The sequence below is a fragment of the Leptonychotes weddellii genome, chromosome 13 (assembly GCF_054177405.1).
Source record: "Leptonychotes weddellii isolate Sample4059 chromosome 13, ASM5417740v2, whole genome shotgun sequence".
Lineage (NCBI taxonomy): Eukaryota > Metazoa > Chordata > Mammalia > Carnivora > Phocidae > Leptonychotes > Leptonychotes weddellii.
Window position 1 is genome coordinate 60,130,465 of NC_138381.1, and position 18,290 is coordinate 60,148,754.

At 41.0% G+C, this 18,290-nt stretch overlaps 1 protein-coding gene across 14 annotated transcripts in view; it reads right to left on the minus strand.

Annotated features, from left to right (window-relative positions):
• SFI1 (SFI1 centrin binding protein) overlaps positions 1 to 18,290 on the minus strand; it is a 96,949-nt gene that overhangs the window by 57,743 nt on the left and 20,916 nt on the right. For 11 of the 14 annotated variants that reach the window (XM_031028356.2, XM_081801768.1, XM_081801775.1 and 8 more), the window contains 4 exons: positions 17,752 to 17,925; positions 15,651 to 15,722; positions 6,462 to 6,572; positions 1,263 to 1,357 (listed from right to left, as the gene is read on the minus strand). In XM_031028356.2, the coding sequence (XP_030884216.2) occupies positions 1,263 to 1,357; positions 6,462 to 6,572; positions 15,651 to 15,722; positions 17,752 to 17,925 (452 nt within the window). The remainder of the gene's footprint in view (positions 1 to 1,262; positions 1,358 to 6,461; positions 6,573 to 15,650; positions 15,723 to 17,751; positions 17,926 to 18,290) is intronic. The other 3 variants (XM_081801772.1, XM_081801776.1, XM_081801777.1) reach the window with 3 other exon arrangements.

Genomic DNA, 18,290 nt, shown 5'->3' on the forward strand with positions numbered 1-18,290 from the left:
TGTTAAAAAAAAAAAGATAGTAGGAAGGGAAAAATGAAGGGGGAGAAATGGGAGGGGAAGACGAACCATGAGAGACTATGGACTCTGAGAAAGAAACTGAGGGTTTTAGAGGGGCGGGGGGTGGGGGGATGGGTTAGCCCAGTGATGGGTATTAAGGAGGGCATGTATTGAATGGAGCACTGGGCGTTATACGCAAACAATGAATCATGGAATACTACATGAAAAACTAATGATGTGGGGCGCCTGGGTGGCTCAGTCGTTAAGCATCTGCCTTCGGCTCAGTCATGATCCCAGGGTCCTGGGATCGAGCCCCGCATCAGGCTCCCTGCTCCGCGGGAAGCCTGCTTTCCCCTCTCCCACTCCCCCTGCTTGTGTTCCTTCTCTCGCTGTGTCTCTCTCTCTCAAATAAATAAAATCTTTAAAAAAAACAAAAAACTAATGATGTAATGTATGGTGACTAACATAACATTAAAAAAAAAAAAAAAAGAAATGAGCTATCAAACCATAAAAGATATGGAGGGACCTTAACTGCATATTACTAAGTAAAAGAAGCCAATCTGAAAGGGCTATATACTATATGATTTCAATTACATGACATTCTGGAAAAGGAACAACTATGAAGATAGTAAAAAGTTGCTGGGAGTGGGGGTAGATGGGCGTCTGGATGGGCACCCGGGTGGTGCAGTCGGTTGAACATCCAACTCTTGGTTTCTGCTCAGGCCATGATCTTGGGGTCATGGGATCGAGCCCTGCGTTGGGCTCCATGCTCTGCACAGAGTCGGCTTGAGATTCTCTCTCCCTCTCCTTCTGCCCCTCCCACTCATGCTCTCTCTCTCTCAAATAAATAAATCTTTAAAACAGAACAAAACAAAAGTTGCCAGGGGGATGATATGAGCTAAATAGGGAGAGAGAGCACAGATTTTTAGAGCAGTGAAAATACTCTGTATGATACCATAATGGGTACATGTCCATAGAAGGTACAACACTGAGAGTGAACCCTAGTGTAAACTATGGACTTTGAGTGATTATGATGTGTTGATGGGAGTTCACTGTAACAGATGTACCACTCTGGTGAGTGATGTTGATAGTGGGAGAGACTACGCATGCGTGGGGGAAGAGGAGTATATATACATATATATGTATCTTCCCCTTAATTTTGTGCTATGAACCTAAAGAAAACTGCTCTCAAAAAATTAAGTCTTCATAAAAGAAAATCAAATAAATGAAGGCATTTTCTTTAGACATGTACTTCCTTGTCTCACCATGATTCTCGGCTCTAATGTACTTGGTCCTCATCTCCTGCTGCTGATGCACATAGGTCCTCCAGGTCTGGAACATCAGGTTGTATAAGTAATATCTGAGGAGGCCAAAAAAAAAAAGGCAAATGGCATTTCTTTCTTTCGTTCCTTTTTTTTTTTTTTTTTTAAGATTTACTTATTTGACAGAGCAAGAGAGAGAGAGAGAGCAAAAGACAGCGAGCTCACAAGCAGGGGGAGTGGCAAGTAGAGGGAGAGGGAGAAGCAGGCTCCCCACTTGAGCAGAGAGCCCGATGTGGGGCTCGAACCCAGGACCCCAGGATCATGACCTGAGCCGAAGGCAGACGCTTAACCGACTGAGACACCCAGGTGCCCCTACTTTCTTTATTTTTTAAAGTGTATTTATTTATTGGGGCGCCTGGGTAGCTCAGTCGGTTAAGCATCTGCCTTCGGCTCAGGTCATGATCCCAGTGTCCTGGGACCGAGCCCCGTGTTGGACTCCATGTTCAGCGGGGAGCCTGCTTCTCCCTCTCCCTCTGCCTGACTGTCTGCCTACTTGTGATCTCTCTCTCTCTCTGTCAAATAAATAAAATCTTTAAAAATAAATAAAGTTTATTTATTTATAATCTCTACACCCAACATGGGGCTTGAACTCACAAACCAGAGATTGAGTCACATGCTCCACAGACTGAGCCAGTCAGGTGCCCCAAATGGCATTTCTTTAAACCAAAAAAACTCCTAATTCAATATAACCAGTCCATTCTGTACTCAGAAATTAACATGGATGCTTCTGATACAAAAAAGTCATATCTATATCTTAAGCTAAAATCTTATTTCACACAGTCACAGTGAAATCTATTCTCCTTGATGGAGAGGCATTCTCCTCACTTTACAGTATCATTAAGGAAAAACAGGCTTGAATTACCTGAGAATAACTTCACCTTCAGCATTCACAAAGCTGTGACATTTAGAGTGACAGTCATATCTTTATCACCTTAATCATCCACATTATGTAAAACATTACCTCTCCTTTTCACTAAACATGGTCAATGACACCTTTCCTTTGTCTTTTCCTTCTCAATACATACACTATACACTTTAAGACTGTCAGTCCCTCCGTATTTTCACTATCCTATTTCCTAAGACTTGATTTCATACTCTACAAGCTTATTAGAATGATTCAACATTGTCTTTATCTTATCTGAAATATCCACAAATCAGAAACCCTGACCCAAAGAACCTAAATAAAGAAGTGATTATGAGAGTAAATGCTATTTTTAAAAGACACACTGTGTAAGATACATTTTTTTATTGTATAAAAAAGGTATAAAATGTGGATTTGATATAATTCCAATTTTTACTTTTTCCTCTACTTGTCCCTGGGAGTACTAATGTCAGGATTTGGTTTTTTCTCTATTTCTATTTTCTTAATGTCCCATACTGGGCATATATTTTCTCCTATAATCAATAAAAATTAAAACAACTTATTATTTTAAAAAAACAGAACACTCTTCTTACAGAATATATATAGTCATGGAATAAAAAGATCATAGTTAATAATCATTTGTTTATTATTTTTTGGAAACTTTGACCAGCAGGGAAGTATGAGGATTTTTAGAAATCACCAGGGTACAGTGAAAGTTGCCAATAAAAATATAAAATAATACAGATGTTGTTATGAAGCAGAAACATGTTATGTTTTAAATAAATCAGTACCCTTAACTATTAAAAAAAAAAAAAGAACACTCTCAGAATTAGAAATTATACAGAAGTGAGAGTCAGTGAGAAAACCCTATTCAAACCATTAATATGACCAACACATAATGGTTACTTAAAGAGGTGTCTCTATATGTGTGTGCCCACATGCACATGTGCTTGGGTTTAATTTAGGACTTTGATCTTACTTATTCTAAAAAGAATTTGAAGAAAAACAGAATAGGATTCAAAACCCTTCTCCAGATCAATGTGATCCATCACATTAACAGAATGAAAGAAAAGAATCACAGGGTCACCTCAAAAGATACAGAAAAAGCATTTGACAAAACTCAACAATCACTCATGATAAAGACATTTAACAAATTACGGATAGACCAAACATATCTCAATATAATAAAGGCCATATATGACAAGCCCACGGCTAACATCATACTCAAAGAAGAAAGGCTGAGAGCTTTTCCTCTAAGATCAGGAACAAGACAAAAGTGTCCACTCTTACCACTCCTATTCAACATAATACTGGAAGTCCTAGTCAAAACAATCAGGCAAGAAAAACAAACAAAAGGCATCAGAATGGGAAAGGAAGAAGTGAAATTGTCTCTATTTGTAAGTGACATGATTTTATATATAGAAAATCCTACAGACTCAGCCCCAAAACTATTATATTTAATAAAAAATTCAGTCAACTTTGCAGGATACAAAATCAACACACAGAAATCAGTAGCATTTCCATACACGAACAGTGAACTATCTGAAAAACAAATCAATTCCATTTACAATAGCATCAAAAACAATAAAATATTCTATAATAAATTTAACCAAGGAGGTGAAAGATCTCTATTCTGAAAACTACACAACACTGGCAAAAGAAATCAAAGACACAAATAAATGGGAAGGTATCCCACATTCATGGATTGGAAAATTAATATTATTAAAATGTTACTAAATTATGTAATTTAATTACATAATTAAATATTAGTTAATATCACTAAAATATTAAAACAATACTACCAAAATCCATCTATAGATTCAATGTAAGCCCTATCAAGATTCCAATGGCATTTTCTACAGAAGTAGAACAATCCTAAAATTTCCATGGACCCACAAAAGACCCAAAATATCCAAAGCAATTCTGAGAAAGAAGAACAAAGCAGGAGGCATCACACTTCCTCATTTAAAGCTATACTATAAAGCTGTATTAATCAAAGCAGTATGGTACTGGCATAAAAACACACCAGTGAGGGATGTCTGGGTGGCTCAATCAGTTAAGTGTCTCCTTTCAGCTCAGGTCGTGATCCCAGGGTTCTGGGATTGAGTCCTGCATCGGGCTCCCTGCTCAGCGGGGAGCCTGCTTCTCCCTCTGCCTGCTGCTCTCTCATTCTCTCTCTCTCTGACAAATAACAAAATAAAATCTTAAAAAAAAAAAAAAGAAAAATCTTACTTTATAAAAAAAAAAAAGAAAAGAAAAGAAAAAACACACCAATGGACAGGAACAAACCCAAGTATATATGGTCAACTAATATCTGACAAAGGAGCCAAGACTACTCAATGGAGAAATGACAATCTCGAAAAATGGTGCTGGGAAAATTCAATATTCACGTGTAAAAGAATGATACTAGACCCCATCTTAAACCACTCACAAAAACTAACTCGCAGTGGATTAAAAACTTAAATATAAGACCTGAAACCATGAAACTCCTAAAAGAAAAAACAGGAAAAGAGCTCCTTCATATGGGTCTTAGCAATGATTTTTTTGAAATGACACCTAAAGCACAAGCAACGAAATAGAACATAAACAAATGGGACTACACCAAACCAAAAAACTTCTGCACAGCAAAAGAAACAATCAACAAAGTGAAAAAGATAATCTATGGAATGGGAAAAAAAATATCTGCAAACCATATATTTGATAAAGGGTTAATATCCAAAATATATAAAGAACTCATACCACTTGATGGCAAAAAAAAAAAATAAAATAAAACCCCCAAATAATTCAATTAAAAAATAGGCAAAGAAACTGAACAGACATTTTTCCAAAGAAAATATATGAAAGGCCAACAGGTTCATGAAAAGATGCTCAACATCACTAGTCATTAGGGAAATGCAAATCAAAACCACAAGGAGCTATCACCTCACACCTGTTAGCACGACCATCATCAAAAAGATAAGAGATATCAAATGCCGGCGTGAATGTAGAGAAAGGGACCCTTGTGCACTGTTGATGGGACTGTAAATTGCTACAGCTATTATGGAAAACAGTATGGAGGATCCACAAAAAATTTAAAAGTAAAACTACCATATGATCCGGCAATTTCACTTCTGGGAATATATCCAATGTAAATGAAAACACTAACTCGAAAAGATATTTGTACCCCTATGTTCCCAGCAGCACTATTTACAACAGCCAAGACATGGAAACAACCTAAGTGTCCACAGATGGGTGAATGGATAACGCTGTGGCAGATACAAACAATGGGATAAAAAGCAAAGAAATCCTGCCATTTGTGGCAGCATGGATGAACCTTGAAGGCATTATACTGAGTGATTAAGTCAGACAAAGACAAATACTGTATGATCGCACTCATACGTGGAATCTAAGAGCAAACACAAAAAACTCATAGAAAAGGATCAGATTTGTGTTTACCGGAGGCAGGGGTGGGAGAGGGAACTGGAGGAAAGTGGTCAAAAGGTACAAACTTCTAATTGTAAGACAGAGAAGTACTGGAGATGAAATGTACATGATGCCTATAGTTACCACTACTGTATGATATGTATGAAAGTTGTTAAGAGAATAAATCCTAAGACTTTCCATTATATCTAAAAAAAAAAGTGGTGTTTTTTTTTTATTTTATTTATTTCAGAGAAAGACAAAGAGAACATGAGTGGGGGGAGGGGCAGAAGGAGAGGGACAGACTCCCTGCTGAGCAGAGAGCCCAATGCGGGTCAGATCCCAGGACCCTGAGATCATGACCTGAGCTTAACCAACTGAGCCACCCAGCTTTTTTCTTTTTTTCCCATTTCTTTTTATTATATCTGTAGGAGATGATGGACATTAACTAAACTTACTGTGGTAATCATTTCACAAGTCAAACCTTTATGCTGTACATCTAAGACCCATACAGTGATATATGTCAATTATATCTCAATAAAACTGGAGGCAAAAAACTTTTTTCTTTTGGGGTGCCTGGGTGGCTCAATCGGTTGAGCGTCCAACTCCTGACTTTGACTCAGGTCATGATCTCAGGGTAACTGGATGGGGCCGCATGTCAGGCTCCCTGATCAGTGGGGAGTCTGCTTGAGATTCTCTCCCTCTCTCTCTGCCCCTCCCCCTGCTCACACTTTTTCTCTCTCCCTCAAATAAATAAGTGAATCTTTGGAAAACAAACAAACAACAAAAATACTTTCTCCTTTTGACTAGAAATGTGCTAACAAGTAACTATTTAATAATGTGTATCAGTAAAATTAAAGTAATATAACATGAAACCTGACCTGTAGTGACAGTCTGCTCGAACACAGAGTTTCCACTCTCGCTGGAAAACCCACCACTCTTCTTTCCATTCTTCAAAGACCTTCCGAAGTATTCTTTGCTCATAGTAAAACCTTCAGCAATGAACAAAAATCAGAAAGATCCATGATGATGTGGGAGCTGATATTTATTTCCAAATTAGTTTCATATTGCCTTTACTTTCTCACAGAAAAGTGTGGCTCATTATATATATATATATATTTTTAAAGATTTTATTTATTTATTTGAGACAGAGAGAATGAGAGGGAGGAGGGTCAGAGGGAGAAGCAGACTCCCCGCCGAGCAGGGAGCCCGATGTGGGACTCAATCCCGGGACTCCAGGATCATGACCTGAGCCAAAGGCAGTCGCTTAACCAACTGAGCCACCCAGGCGCCCTATTTTTTTTTTTTTTTAAGATTTTATTTATTTGACACAGAGAGACACAGCAAGAGAGGGAACACAAGCAGGGGGGTAGGGAGAAGCAGGCTTCCTGCGGAGCAGGGAGACCAATGCCGGGCTCAATCCCTCAATCCCAGGACCCTGGGATCATGACCCAAGCCAAAGGCAGATGCTTAACGACTGAGCCACCCAGGCACCCCCATGGCTCATTATTTGACAACACCAGAATAGAATAAAAACAGATATTTTTCAGATCAGAACGACTTAAATTAGAAAGAAAGCTAAAAAATGATATACAATAGATCTTACCAATTAAAGAGGTTAAAGTAAAATAAAAATCTGACTTTCCAAATACCACAAGTGAGTTGAGAATTATTATCCAGTTTTTTTTTTCCCTTCATCAGACTAAAAATATTTTTGATTAGTAAAAAGTGGTAGCTACACTTCCCATTTACATATACAGGAGATTAAAAATTATAAGCAAATGCCTAATGGTATTCCTAGTACTTACAGGAACAGAGCATATTAGTTTAACTGAAATCTGGCCAGAGGAGTTATAAAAACAGCCAAAGGGAGGTAGAGGAAATAAAGAGGGGCCAAAGGCGATATAAAGAAAATAAGAGCAATGGCAGATTGTGTTGATGCTAACAGGCACTGTTCGAGGTGACTGATAACTCAAGAACTCTGTGCCTGCCAGTCACTTTGAATTTCTATTCATGGTTCTGCAGGTTACTAACATGTTCTTCCTCCTCAGCACTCATGGTTTCTAAAAGACTAGCTAGCAAAAATATACATGAGGAAATTCACTTCACTATTGTTCATAATAAAAAAAAGAGAGAGAAAATTACAACAAATGCCCCTCAAAAGGGGATAGGTTAAATTCAATCAATGCCACCTAGTCATTTTTTATGAAGTAGAGCTAAGTGATACTGAAATGGAGAGATGTTCCAGAGAAGGTGTTAGGTGAAAAGATAAAGCTACCTAATAGTATGTATGACACCATTTTTAAATATTAATTTTTTTGTATTTCCAGTACCCATATGTTGGAATTAACGTAATACATACCCAATTTAAATATATTTACATATGTATATAATGTATGAACACATATTTGTATACATATATAAAAACTTATCTACGTGTATATGCATGCACTGTGTGTACATATATAAATGATTATATTATACATATTAAAAGCCTGAAAAGGTTTCCAGGATACCAAACTATTACCAGTGGTTATCTTTCAGGGAGAGATTATAGGAGACTGCTGTTTCCTATTACACATGTCTATAGCTTGAAAAATTTTTTAAACAACTTTGCTCATGATTTTTAAAAATTTTAATGGAAAAGGGGCGCCTGGGTGGCTCAGTCGTTAAGCTGCTGCCTTCGGCTCAGGTCATGATCCCAGGGTTCTGGGATCGAGCCCCGCATCGGGCTCCCTGCTCCACGGGAAGCCTGCTTCTCCCTCTCCCACTCCCCCTGCTTGTGTTCCCTCTCTCTCTGTGTCTCTCTGTCAAATAAATAAATAAAATCTCAAAAAAAAAAGAAATTTGGGGTGCCTGGGTGGCTCATATGGTTAAGTGTCTGCCTTCAGCTCGGGTCATGATCCCAGAGTCCTGGGATCGAGCCCCACATCAGGTTCCTAGCTCAGCAGGGAGCCTGCTTCTCCCTCTCCCTCTGCCTCTCTCCCTGCTCATGATCTCTCTCTTTCTCTATCTCTGTATCTCAAATGAATAAATAAAATCTTTAAAAAAAAAAAATGTAATGGAAAAGAACCACTCGCATTTGCATATGTACTTCCTTCTCCCATCTACTACTGTCCATCTACCTCCTTCTCTTCCCCAAACCCCACTAAAATAACAGCATAGATATTTCGAAAGGTGTATGCCCATAAAGACGGAGAATAGGAGGAATGATGGTAGACAAGAGTTGTCAACAAATTTTAGATGCTAAGGTGACGCCTGGGTGGCTCAGTCGGTTAAGCGGCTGCCTTCACCTCGGGTCGTGATCCCAGGGTCCTGGGATCGAGTCCCACATTGGGCTCCCTGCTCAGCGGGAAGCCTGCTTCTCCCTCTCCCTCTGCTTGCTGTTCCCTCTGCTTGTGCTCTGTCAAATAAATAAAATCTTAAAAAAAAAAAAAAATTTTAGATGCTAGAGAGCAGGCAGGCGAGTAGCAACAGAACCAACAGATCAGAGAAAGCAGAGGAACAACTAAAGGTCCTGTGCTGAGGGAATCAAGGAGCAACCAGCTGGTGGCACAGACATCAGAAAGGCGGGGAACATGAGGCATCAGGAACAGGGGGGCCCCGGCTGGAGATGAAAACATAGGATTGTTGGCAAGCTTGGGCATAAGCAGCAGTTAGGCCCCTAGGTCCTGTTATTCACCCAAGCAGAGACTCAGGTTTCTCTCTGGAGAGGCTGAACAGAGGGCCACTGGACTGCAGGATACCAGGCAGAGTTCTGGAGAGGGTCTTCAACAGAGTCCACATACTCAACAGTGAGACCCCCCCACATTCCCTCTCCTCTGCCTACAGCCAAGCTTATAACCACCGCCATCCACCTCCAAGCCGCTCAACCCTAGAAGGAGTTTGGAGGATTGTTCTCCTCTGGGGAAAACTGATCAACCTAAGGGAAAGGCTTTTATTATTATTTTTTAAAGATTTTATTTATATGAGAGAGAGTGCACAAGCAGGGGGAGTGGCAGAGGGATAGAGAGAAGCAGACTCCCCGCTGAGCAGGGAGCCTGATGTGGGGCTTGATCCCAGCACTCTGGGATTGTGACTGAGCCCAAGCAGACGCTTAACCTACTGAGCCACCCAGGTGCCCCCTGGGAAAAGGCTTTTAGATACTGACAGCTGGAGGTTCCCCAGTGAAACTGTCTGGTCTCTGCCTCAAAAACAAAGTAAAGTTTTCAATTTACAAGTCCCTGTGCATACATAGAAAAGCTTCCAAAATTAGCATTTTAGTGCCTAACTCTTAAATATGAACAGACAATAAAAAGATCTTTTCACATTCAGGGAAAGGTTCCCATATGAGACAGTCACCAAAAGCACAGAGAAAAAGGGGGCTCAGGAGAAACAGACAATATAAGCAAAAATCTTAAAAACAAATTGCTACATTAACCTCAAAAAATTATGATGTAGTGACCTCAACGAAAACAATTTTGGTGGAGGGGTAGAATCTAAAGACTAGTGGGATGGATTTAAGAAAGACTACAATACGTGTTGGAGATAGAGTATGGCCAGGGGAGTTGATGTAAAGGGGAGCAAAGAGATGGAGTGCTAGCTGCAGGAGGACGTATGGTCAGATTTTTTTTTTCAGATTGAGAGAAATAAGGGTATATGCTGGTGCAAATGATCCAGTAAATGGCAAAAAACTGATGCAGAAAAGAGAAAAAAACTGCTAGAATAATGTCCTTGAGTAGGCACAAAGGAAACAGTGCAAAAGCCAAGGATTTTGCCACAGATGAGAGCAAGGACAGTTCACCTGCTTAATGGTAGAGAAAGCAGCTTGCACAGTGACAGATGTTGGCGGTGTGTGGATGTGAGGGAGGGAGCTTGTGCGGGTTTCCTCTGTTTCTTTCTTTTTTTAAGATTTTATTTATTTGAGAGACAGAGTAAGTGAGAGAGAAAGCACACGAGCAGGGGCAGAGGGAGAGGGAGAAGCAGACTCCCCGCTGAACAGGGAGCCTGATGTGGGGCTCCATCCCAGGACCCTGAGATCATGACCTGAGTAGAAGGCAGATGCTTAACCAACTGAGCCACCCAGATGCCCCTCTTCTGTTGTTTCTATTAAGAAAATAGGAAGGGGGCACCTGGGTGGCTCAGTCGTTAAGCGTCTGCCTTTAGCTCAGGTCATGATCCCAGGGTCCTGGGATCGAGCTCCGCATCGGGCTCTCTGCTCGGCCGGGAGCCTGCTTCTCCCTCTCCCACTCACCCTGCTTGTGTTCCCTCTCTAGCTGTCTCTCTCTGTCAAATAAATAAAATAAAATTAAAAAAAAAAATAGGAAGCAAGGCCATTAGATAAGAATGAGGAAGAAATCTTGATGAATTAAATACTGTAGAAGGACCTGACTGCTTTACCTACCTCTCAAGTTAACCAAAAAAACTTTGTTCAGATCTTCTCTTCAGGAAAATAGGTGACTACCTCATATTTAAGACTACCTTATATTGGACATATACTGCATTATTTTTGCCCTACTAATTCGATGGTCATTTTGGCTCAGTTTACTAATGATAAAACAATGCCATTTTATAAAAGTTAAAACAATCTCCAAGAACATAAAGGCATTATTCTGCATTTTCTTTTTTTTTAAGATTTTTTTTATTTATTTATTTGAGAGAGAGAGAGAGTGAGAGAGAGAGCACAAGAGGGGGTAGGGTTAGAGGGAGAAGCAGACTCCCCGCCGAGCAGGGAGCCCAATGTGGGACTCGATCCCGGGACTCCGGGATCATGATCTGAGCCGAAGGCAGTCGCTTAACCAACTGAGCCACCCAGGCGCCCTATTCTGCATTTTCTGGTATGAATTAATTCTCCTCTAATATTCCTAAACCTGAGGAATAAATTACATGAAAAAAAGACCAAAACAAACAAAAAAGCAAACATGTCCAATCTTCCCCAAAGTAACAAACAACCCACTTGATTTAAAAAGAGATTACAGGGCGCCTGGGTGGCTCAGTTGGTTGGGCGACTGCCTTCGGCTCAGGTCGTGGTCCTGGAGTCCCGGGATCGAGTCCCGCATCGGACTCCCTGTTCGGCAGGGAGTCTGCTTCTCCCTCTGACCCTCCTCCCTCTCATGCTCTCTGTCTCTCATTCTCTCTGTCTCAAATAAATAAATAAAATCTTAAAAAAAATAAATAAAAAAAAATAAAAAGAGATTACAGGGGCGCCTGGGTGGCTCAGTCGTTAAGCATCTGCCTTCAGCTCAGGTCATGATCCCAGGGTCCTGGGATCGAGCCCCGCATCGGGCTCCTGCTTGGCGGGAAGACTGCTTCTCCCTCTCCCACTCCCCCTGCTGTGTTCCCTCTCTCGCTGTGTCTCTCTCTGTCAAATAAATAAATAAAATCTTTTTAAAAAAAGAGAGATTACAACTTGGGGCGAAAAAAAAAAAATCCTAAATTTCTAAGTCAACACAGTATCAGAATTCTAATTCTGGTAGATGCTTAGAGAACAAGCAGTATTCTTACTCTCTCATTTTACAATTTGAGAAACTCAGGCCCAGAGCTGTAACTTATCCCCAGATCAAACAATTAGCTAGGGTCTGGGCTAGGACCAAAACTCAGGTCTCCCAAATTCCAGTCCAGTATCTTTCCTTCAGACCCTGCTACCAGTCAAGAGCAAAGAAAGTAAAGATTATAAGGGGATGATTTTAAAGCAGTATGGCAGACATCGGTCACCGGCTAACCCAACACCCACTGTCAGGCTCCTGCCTCCTCACAGGCATCTGCTGCAGAGGAAGCTGGGAGAGAAAGCTTGGATTGGACATGTTTGCTTTTTTGTTTGTTTTGGTCTTTTTTTCATGTAATGTGGCAAAAGGCAGCCAGTGACACAGCTCTGGACAATGAGGCAGAGCAGAATGCAGCTGAGGGTTTCCAGGAAAGTTTTGTTTTCCTGAGTAAAAGACAGATCTGACACCACCCTTCCCTACTCCTTCCTGTGTAAAACAGACAGTCATTTTGCAACTATGCAGTGTCATCTCTGAGGACAAAGGGCCATATGTTAAAAATGGTGAACTCGAAAGGTACTGAAAGCCTGAGTCTTTGATGGCCTCCCTGAGCAGCTAAACCAAGACCAACCTCCAAACTGCTTATGAAAAAAAGCAAATCCCAATTTGTTAAAGCCACTGTCAGACTTTCTCTTACTTAGAGTCAAATGCATTTCTAATATAATCAGCATTTCCCAAATACTGTGACTATAAATGGGTATTACTTAAACAGACATTTCTAGTTAAATATGGGTCAAATATTAAGTTAAATAAAATTAAGTAGGAAAAGAACTTGGGGAAGATAGTGGAGCGGACAACATAGTTTTCCAGTCCCTGAATCCCCATAAAACACACAGAGCAACCATGTAGCAAAACCAAAAATTCATGTATCAATTACAACAAAACCATGGGACAAGGTATCCCCATAAAATCAAAATGCAAGCAGGTGAAGACAAACCATCCATAGTCAAAAGACCTGCATGGTATTAACATTTCTACAGGAGGAAGAAGGAGCAATGAGGGTGGCATCTAAGGAACCTGAGAATGGGAAAACCCCAAAACAGCCAATAAGTAGTCACTGCAAAGTGCAGAGGCCCCATGTGAGACTAGCAGCTGAATCTGAGAGTTTTCTCCTTTCCACTACCAGGGCTAATGTAGACAGAATTGAAACAGTTGGAGCAGTCCTGCCCCTAGTCTCAGAACCAACATGCCAGGCTCCCTTTTAGGCCAGAGCTTCAAAATGAAGAAAAACTGCTGGAAGTAGAATAGAAATTGAGCAAGAGATGGACAAGAGAGACAAGGAAAGAGAGAATCAGACCAAGTGTTTTAGGGGAATAGATCCAAGATATCCCATAGAGCAAGCTGCCATATTTTTTAATACTACAAATGAGACAGCAGTGGGAGCTCTGTGAAATAGGAAAGTTAACTGATCTTGCCTCACTCTAAAAAGTTCAGAAAGATCAATTCCACATAAAAATGAGCAATAAGGGATGCCTGGGTGGCTCAGTCGTTAAGCATCTGCCTTCAGCTCAGGTTATGATCTCAGGGTCCTGGGATGAAGTCCCACATCGGGCTCCCAGCTCAGTGAGGAGTCTGCTTCTACCTCTCTGCCTGCCTGCCACTCCCCCTGCTTGTGCTCACTCCCTGTGTCAAATAAATAAATAAAATCTTAAAAAAAAAAAAATTAACAACAAAGTATTTGAAGTCAGATCCTATACAAAGTTATTGAATGGAAAAGGAAAAGGAGAATAACATGCCTATAGATAAAGAAAGTATGAAGGAAAGATGTGTCCACAAAACAAAGCAAAAATACAAAACCCTGTCACCTATTATCTCAGAATGAGCTAAAAGACTTTAAGAAAATAAATCCAGGGACGCCGGGGTGGCTCAGTCAGTTAAGAGTCTGTCTTCGGCTGGGGTCATGATCCCAGGGTCCTGGGATCGAGTCCCGCATTGGGCTCCTTGCTCAGTGGGAAGCCTGCTTCTCCCTCTGCCTGCCACTCCCCCCTGCTTGTGCTCTCTCTAGTGCGCTCTGACAAATAAATAAAATCTTTTTAAAAAAGAAAAGAAATCCACACCCAGCCATATCATATTAAAACTCTGAAAAATAAGATAATGAATCTTCAAAACAGCAATAAATAGACTAACGACTTACAAATGGAAGTCTTAAGACAATGAAATATCTTCAAAATGCTGGGGAAAAAACTGGCAACTCAGATTTCTCTAAGCAGTGAAATATCCTTCAAAAACGAAAGTGAAATAAAAACATTTTTTTGACAAAATCTGAGAGAATTCATCACAAGCAGATCTATTCTAAAGCAAATGATGAGGATATTCCAATGACAGAAGGAAAATAATCACAGATGGAAACCTGGAGACATAGGGGGGAAGAAAAGAACAGGAAGGGTAAATATGTGACTAAATCTAAATGAATATTAGCTGTATAAAACAAGAAAAAATAAATGTTTTGCAGATTTTAAAATATAAACCAAATTAAAATACCTTACAATAAGGGCATATAAGTGGGGAGGGGGACAGACAGAGTTAAAAGTGTTCTAAGGACCTTGCCTTGTTTGGGAAGAGGGCAAAAGGGCCAATTAACATTAGACTCTGATAAACTAAAGATACGTATTATATTCTTTAGGGCAATCACTAAAAGAAGAATAAAAGTTTGGGGAGGGGGAATAAATAAAATACTCAACTGAATTAAAAAACAACAACTTTATTTGAAGGTACTGAAAAGCTACCGAGGAAGTGAAAAAGGACAGGGCCAAGGTCCAGGAGAAGAAGGAGAAGCAGAGGTGAACTCTGTCTAACATGTGCAGCTGGATAGACTGCTGCCACCCTGGAAGCTTCACTGGCAAAGCCGCACCAAGATGGGAACAGCACAGACCCCCACAGGGTATGCGCACAGATTTCAGGGAACATCCACAGGCCAAATTTGCTTAAAAGACTTTGAATGAAAAGATCTGGATGATGTTCCAGATTAGGAAAGCCACAATGTTAGAAAAATGAAACAAGAAAGTTTGTAGTAAGGGAAGAGTTGAGGGCTTAAGAACCCACAACATTTCCCTTTTTAAAAAAATGCCTACATGTCAGTGGCTGCCAATTCTTCCTCTGAAATCTACCCTACACTGGCCGCTTCTCTCCAAACCCACCAGCTCCTGCCTGTGTCCTTGACCCTGGTGGCTCCCCATTGCATCAGCTCTTCGCTCTTTTATGCTGCCGCTGAAGCAATTTTAACCAAAACCTGCAGTAGGGGGCAGTGGCCTATACACATTCTCTCGACTAAAATTTCACTCCCCTTGCCAATGCCAACTTTTTCCCCAGGTTCTGCCCTAGATCAAGTCAATGTGGTCAGTCTTGACAGTGCCCTGAAAGAGGTTATCTACTTCTTTTGATCAAACTAATATACGTTAGATGACCATTATATCATATGCCTGCTGGAGGCTTGGGGGTGGGGAGGGGAAGAATGTAACACATACCATAACAAAGGTTACACATGGGCTTAATACAAAACAAAAACCTAGAATGAACTCAGAGAAGTTTGGTGTTCTGAGCTAATACTACCTGGCTTTAGAGGGAAATACTCTTCCAAAAGTCATTCGAATCCACAAATATAAGAACTTCCTGGCCACGCATCTGAAAGAAGGAAAGAAAGGATATATACACATTTTAAAACTCCATTTGACTTATTTCATCAATTTTCTGGAAAGCAGAGGGAAACTAAGGTCCCCCGGGGAGAGATGCTAGCATGAGTCAAAAGGTGAATCACAGCTAATCTTGCATCAAATAGAGCATAGGATGGGACAGATTTATAAAGCCAAGATCAAGCAGATTGTTTTTATTATTTTTATTTTTATAAGTAATCTCTACCCTCATTATAGGGCTCCAACTCACAACCCTGAGATCAAGAGTCCTATGCTCTACCGACTGAGCCCGCCAGGCACCCCCCAAGCCGATTATTTTTGAAAAATATTTTCAATATAAAGTCTTTTGTCACTGAAGACTTCAGAGTTGAGGAAAAGGAAGTACATGATAATGTTTTTATTCGTATGATTCTTACTGCCTAAAACACCTAGCAAATGCCCACTTACCTGTCAAGGCTGATCTTCAATGCTTGCTCCTATGTAAAGCCTTCCTGGACCTTCCCCAACCCAAACACGGTGAGTAGCCTTGTCCCCTCAACACTCTGATCCAACCGTTAGTAAATATAATGTTATGACACCAAATCACAGTAATCAGCTCACAGGGGACCTGTTGTTCCCTCTGCACTGTGAGGCCCTGAGAATGGGGACCATGTCTTATAGGATCCCAAGCACCTAGCACAGTGCCTGGTACACACACAAAAAAGGTGGTTTGTCTTGGCCAGTTTGTTTCCAGGTTCAGCTTGGAACACTCTTCTTCCTCCTATCCTTTATCTGGCTTATTCTTACATTAACCTTTAGGACTCATCTTAAACCCCACTTCCTCCAGGAAGTTCCTCTGGCTACACTAGTGGGGCTGATCTAGCCATGTGGGCCTACAGCACCACATCCTCTCATCTTATAGCATTTATCATGCTTTCCTGGTGTGACTTAACAGTCTGTTAAGCCAACATGATTTTAAGCTTTCATGAGGTCATAGGCCAGGAATGTCTTATTCACCTTGTATGCTCAGCATCTAGCACAACACCTAACCAAGTAGGCACCTGATAAAAATTTTTTTTGTAGTTTTATGGTTTTATTAACACAAATACAATATGTACAGAAGCTGTCTATTCATTTTCTTCACTGCGCAGCCTGGCATTGGGATTGGTGGCTCTGATGGTCAGATGGGCTGCTCTTTCCACAGTGGCTTTGTGGTTCTTAGAGGAGATACCGTGAGCAATCCCTGCACAGTAAGATTTGTTGCACATCCTCACCGCTTCAACTCCTTGACGCTGTGGACTAGGAACTTCCAGAAGCCACTGGACAGCATGTGCTTGGTATTCTTGTTGCTCCCGTAACGTATGTTGGGCATCAAGATCTGGCCCTTGAATCTTCTGTGCACCCTACTGTCAATGTCTCTGGGTTTCCTCCAATTGCACTTAATTTAGACATATCTGGTGCCTCCTCAGGCAGCGCCAAGGAAGAGAAAGCCTGATAAATTTTTGTTGAGGGTGCCTGGGTGGCTCAGTTGGTTAAGCGTCTGCCTTTGGCTCAGGTCATGATCCCAGGGACCTGGGATCGAGCCCGGCATCGGGCTCCCTGCTCAGCAGAGAGCCTACTTCTCCCTTTCCCTCTACGGCTCCCCCTGCTTGTGCTCTCTCACTTTCTTTCTCTCTTCTCTCTCTCTTGCTCTCAAATAAATAAAATCTTTAAAAAAAATTTTGTTGAATGAATAAATGAATGCCTTTGATAGACCTAATCAAAAGTAGTGGAAAATGACAATTTTTCTCAGAGTATGTTTGGACTTTTTCTGGAAGACTCTTTATAGCTTACACATTGTGGAATGTGAATGAAAACACAGAATGACAGACTTTAAGTGTGCAGATTCCTAAATATCATTTTCTTCTGAACATCCTGCCACAAAGAGTAGGCATCAAAGTCTCCAACTAACTGAGACAGAAGAATAGGAATCATCCCCTCATTTTCAGCAAGGGAGAACAATGGCAAAGCCACTGCAGGCAGGTGACAACTTGCAAGCTCACCTGATACGCAACTCTCGTAACCGGTTCCTTTGGGTCCAACCACGTGAGGCATGATACTGAACTGGATGACTGGCACTAGGTATCTCACTCCACATCCCAGAGAAGGCAGAAGACTTCTGGTTGGTCAGTATCTTTGGAGGATAAGTTTTCTTAACTGCACCATCCTTAAAAGACCTTAAATTTGAGGAGCAATGGGGAAAGGAGAGAATCAAATTATCTCTGCATGTGATGCAAATATCTTTTTTTTATAAAGATTTTATTTATTTATCTGACAGAGACACAGCAAGAGAGGGAACACAAGTAGGGGGAGTGGGAGAGGGAGAAGCAGGCTTCCCGCAGAGCAGGGAGCCCGATGCGGGGCTCGATCCCAGGACCCTGGGATCATGACCCGAGCCGAAGGCAGACGCCCAACCGACTGAGCCACCCAGGCGCCCCTTTGATGCAAATATCTTTTAACAAACAAGTGAAATAGATAAGCTCAGTGAGACAGACTGATAGTAACTATGCTTCAAGGACAATAAGCAGTTCAGTCTCTGATA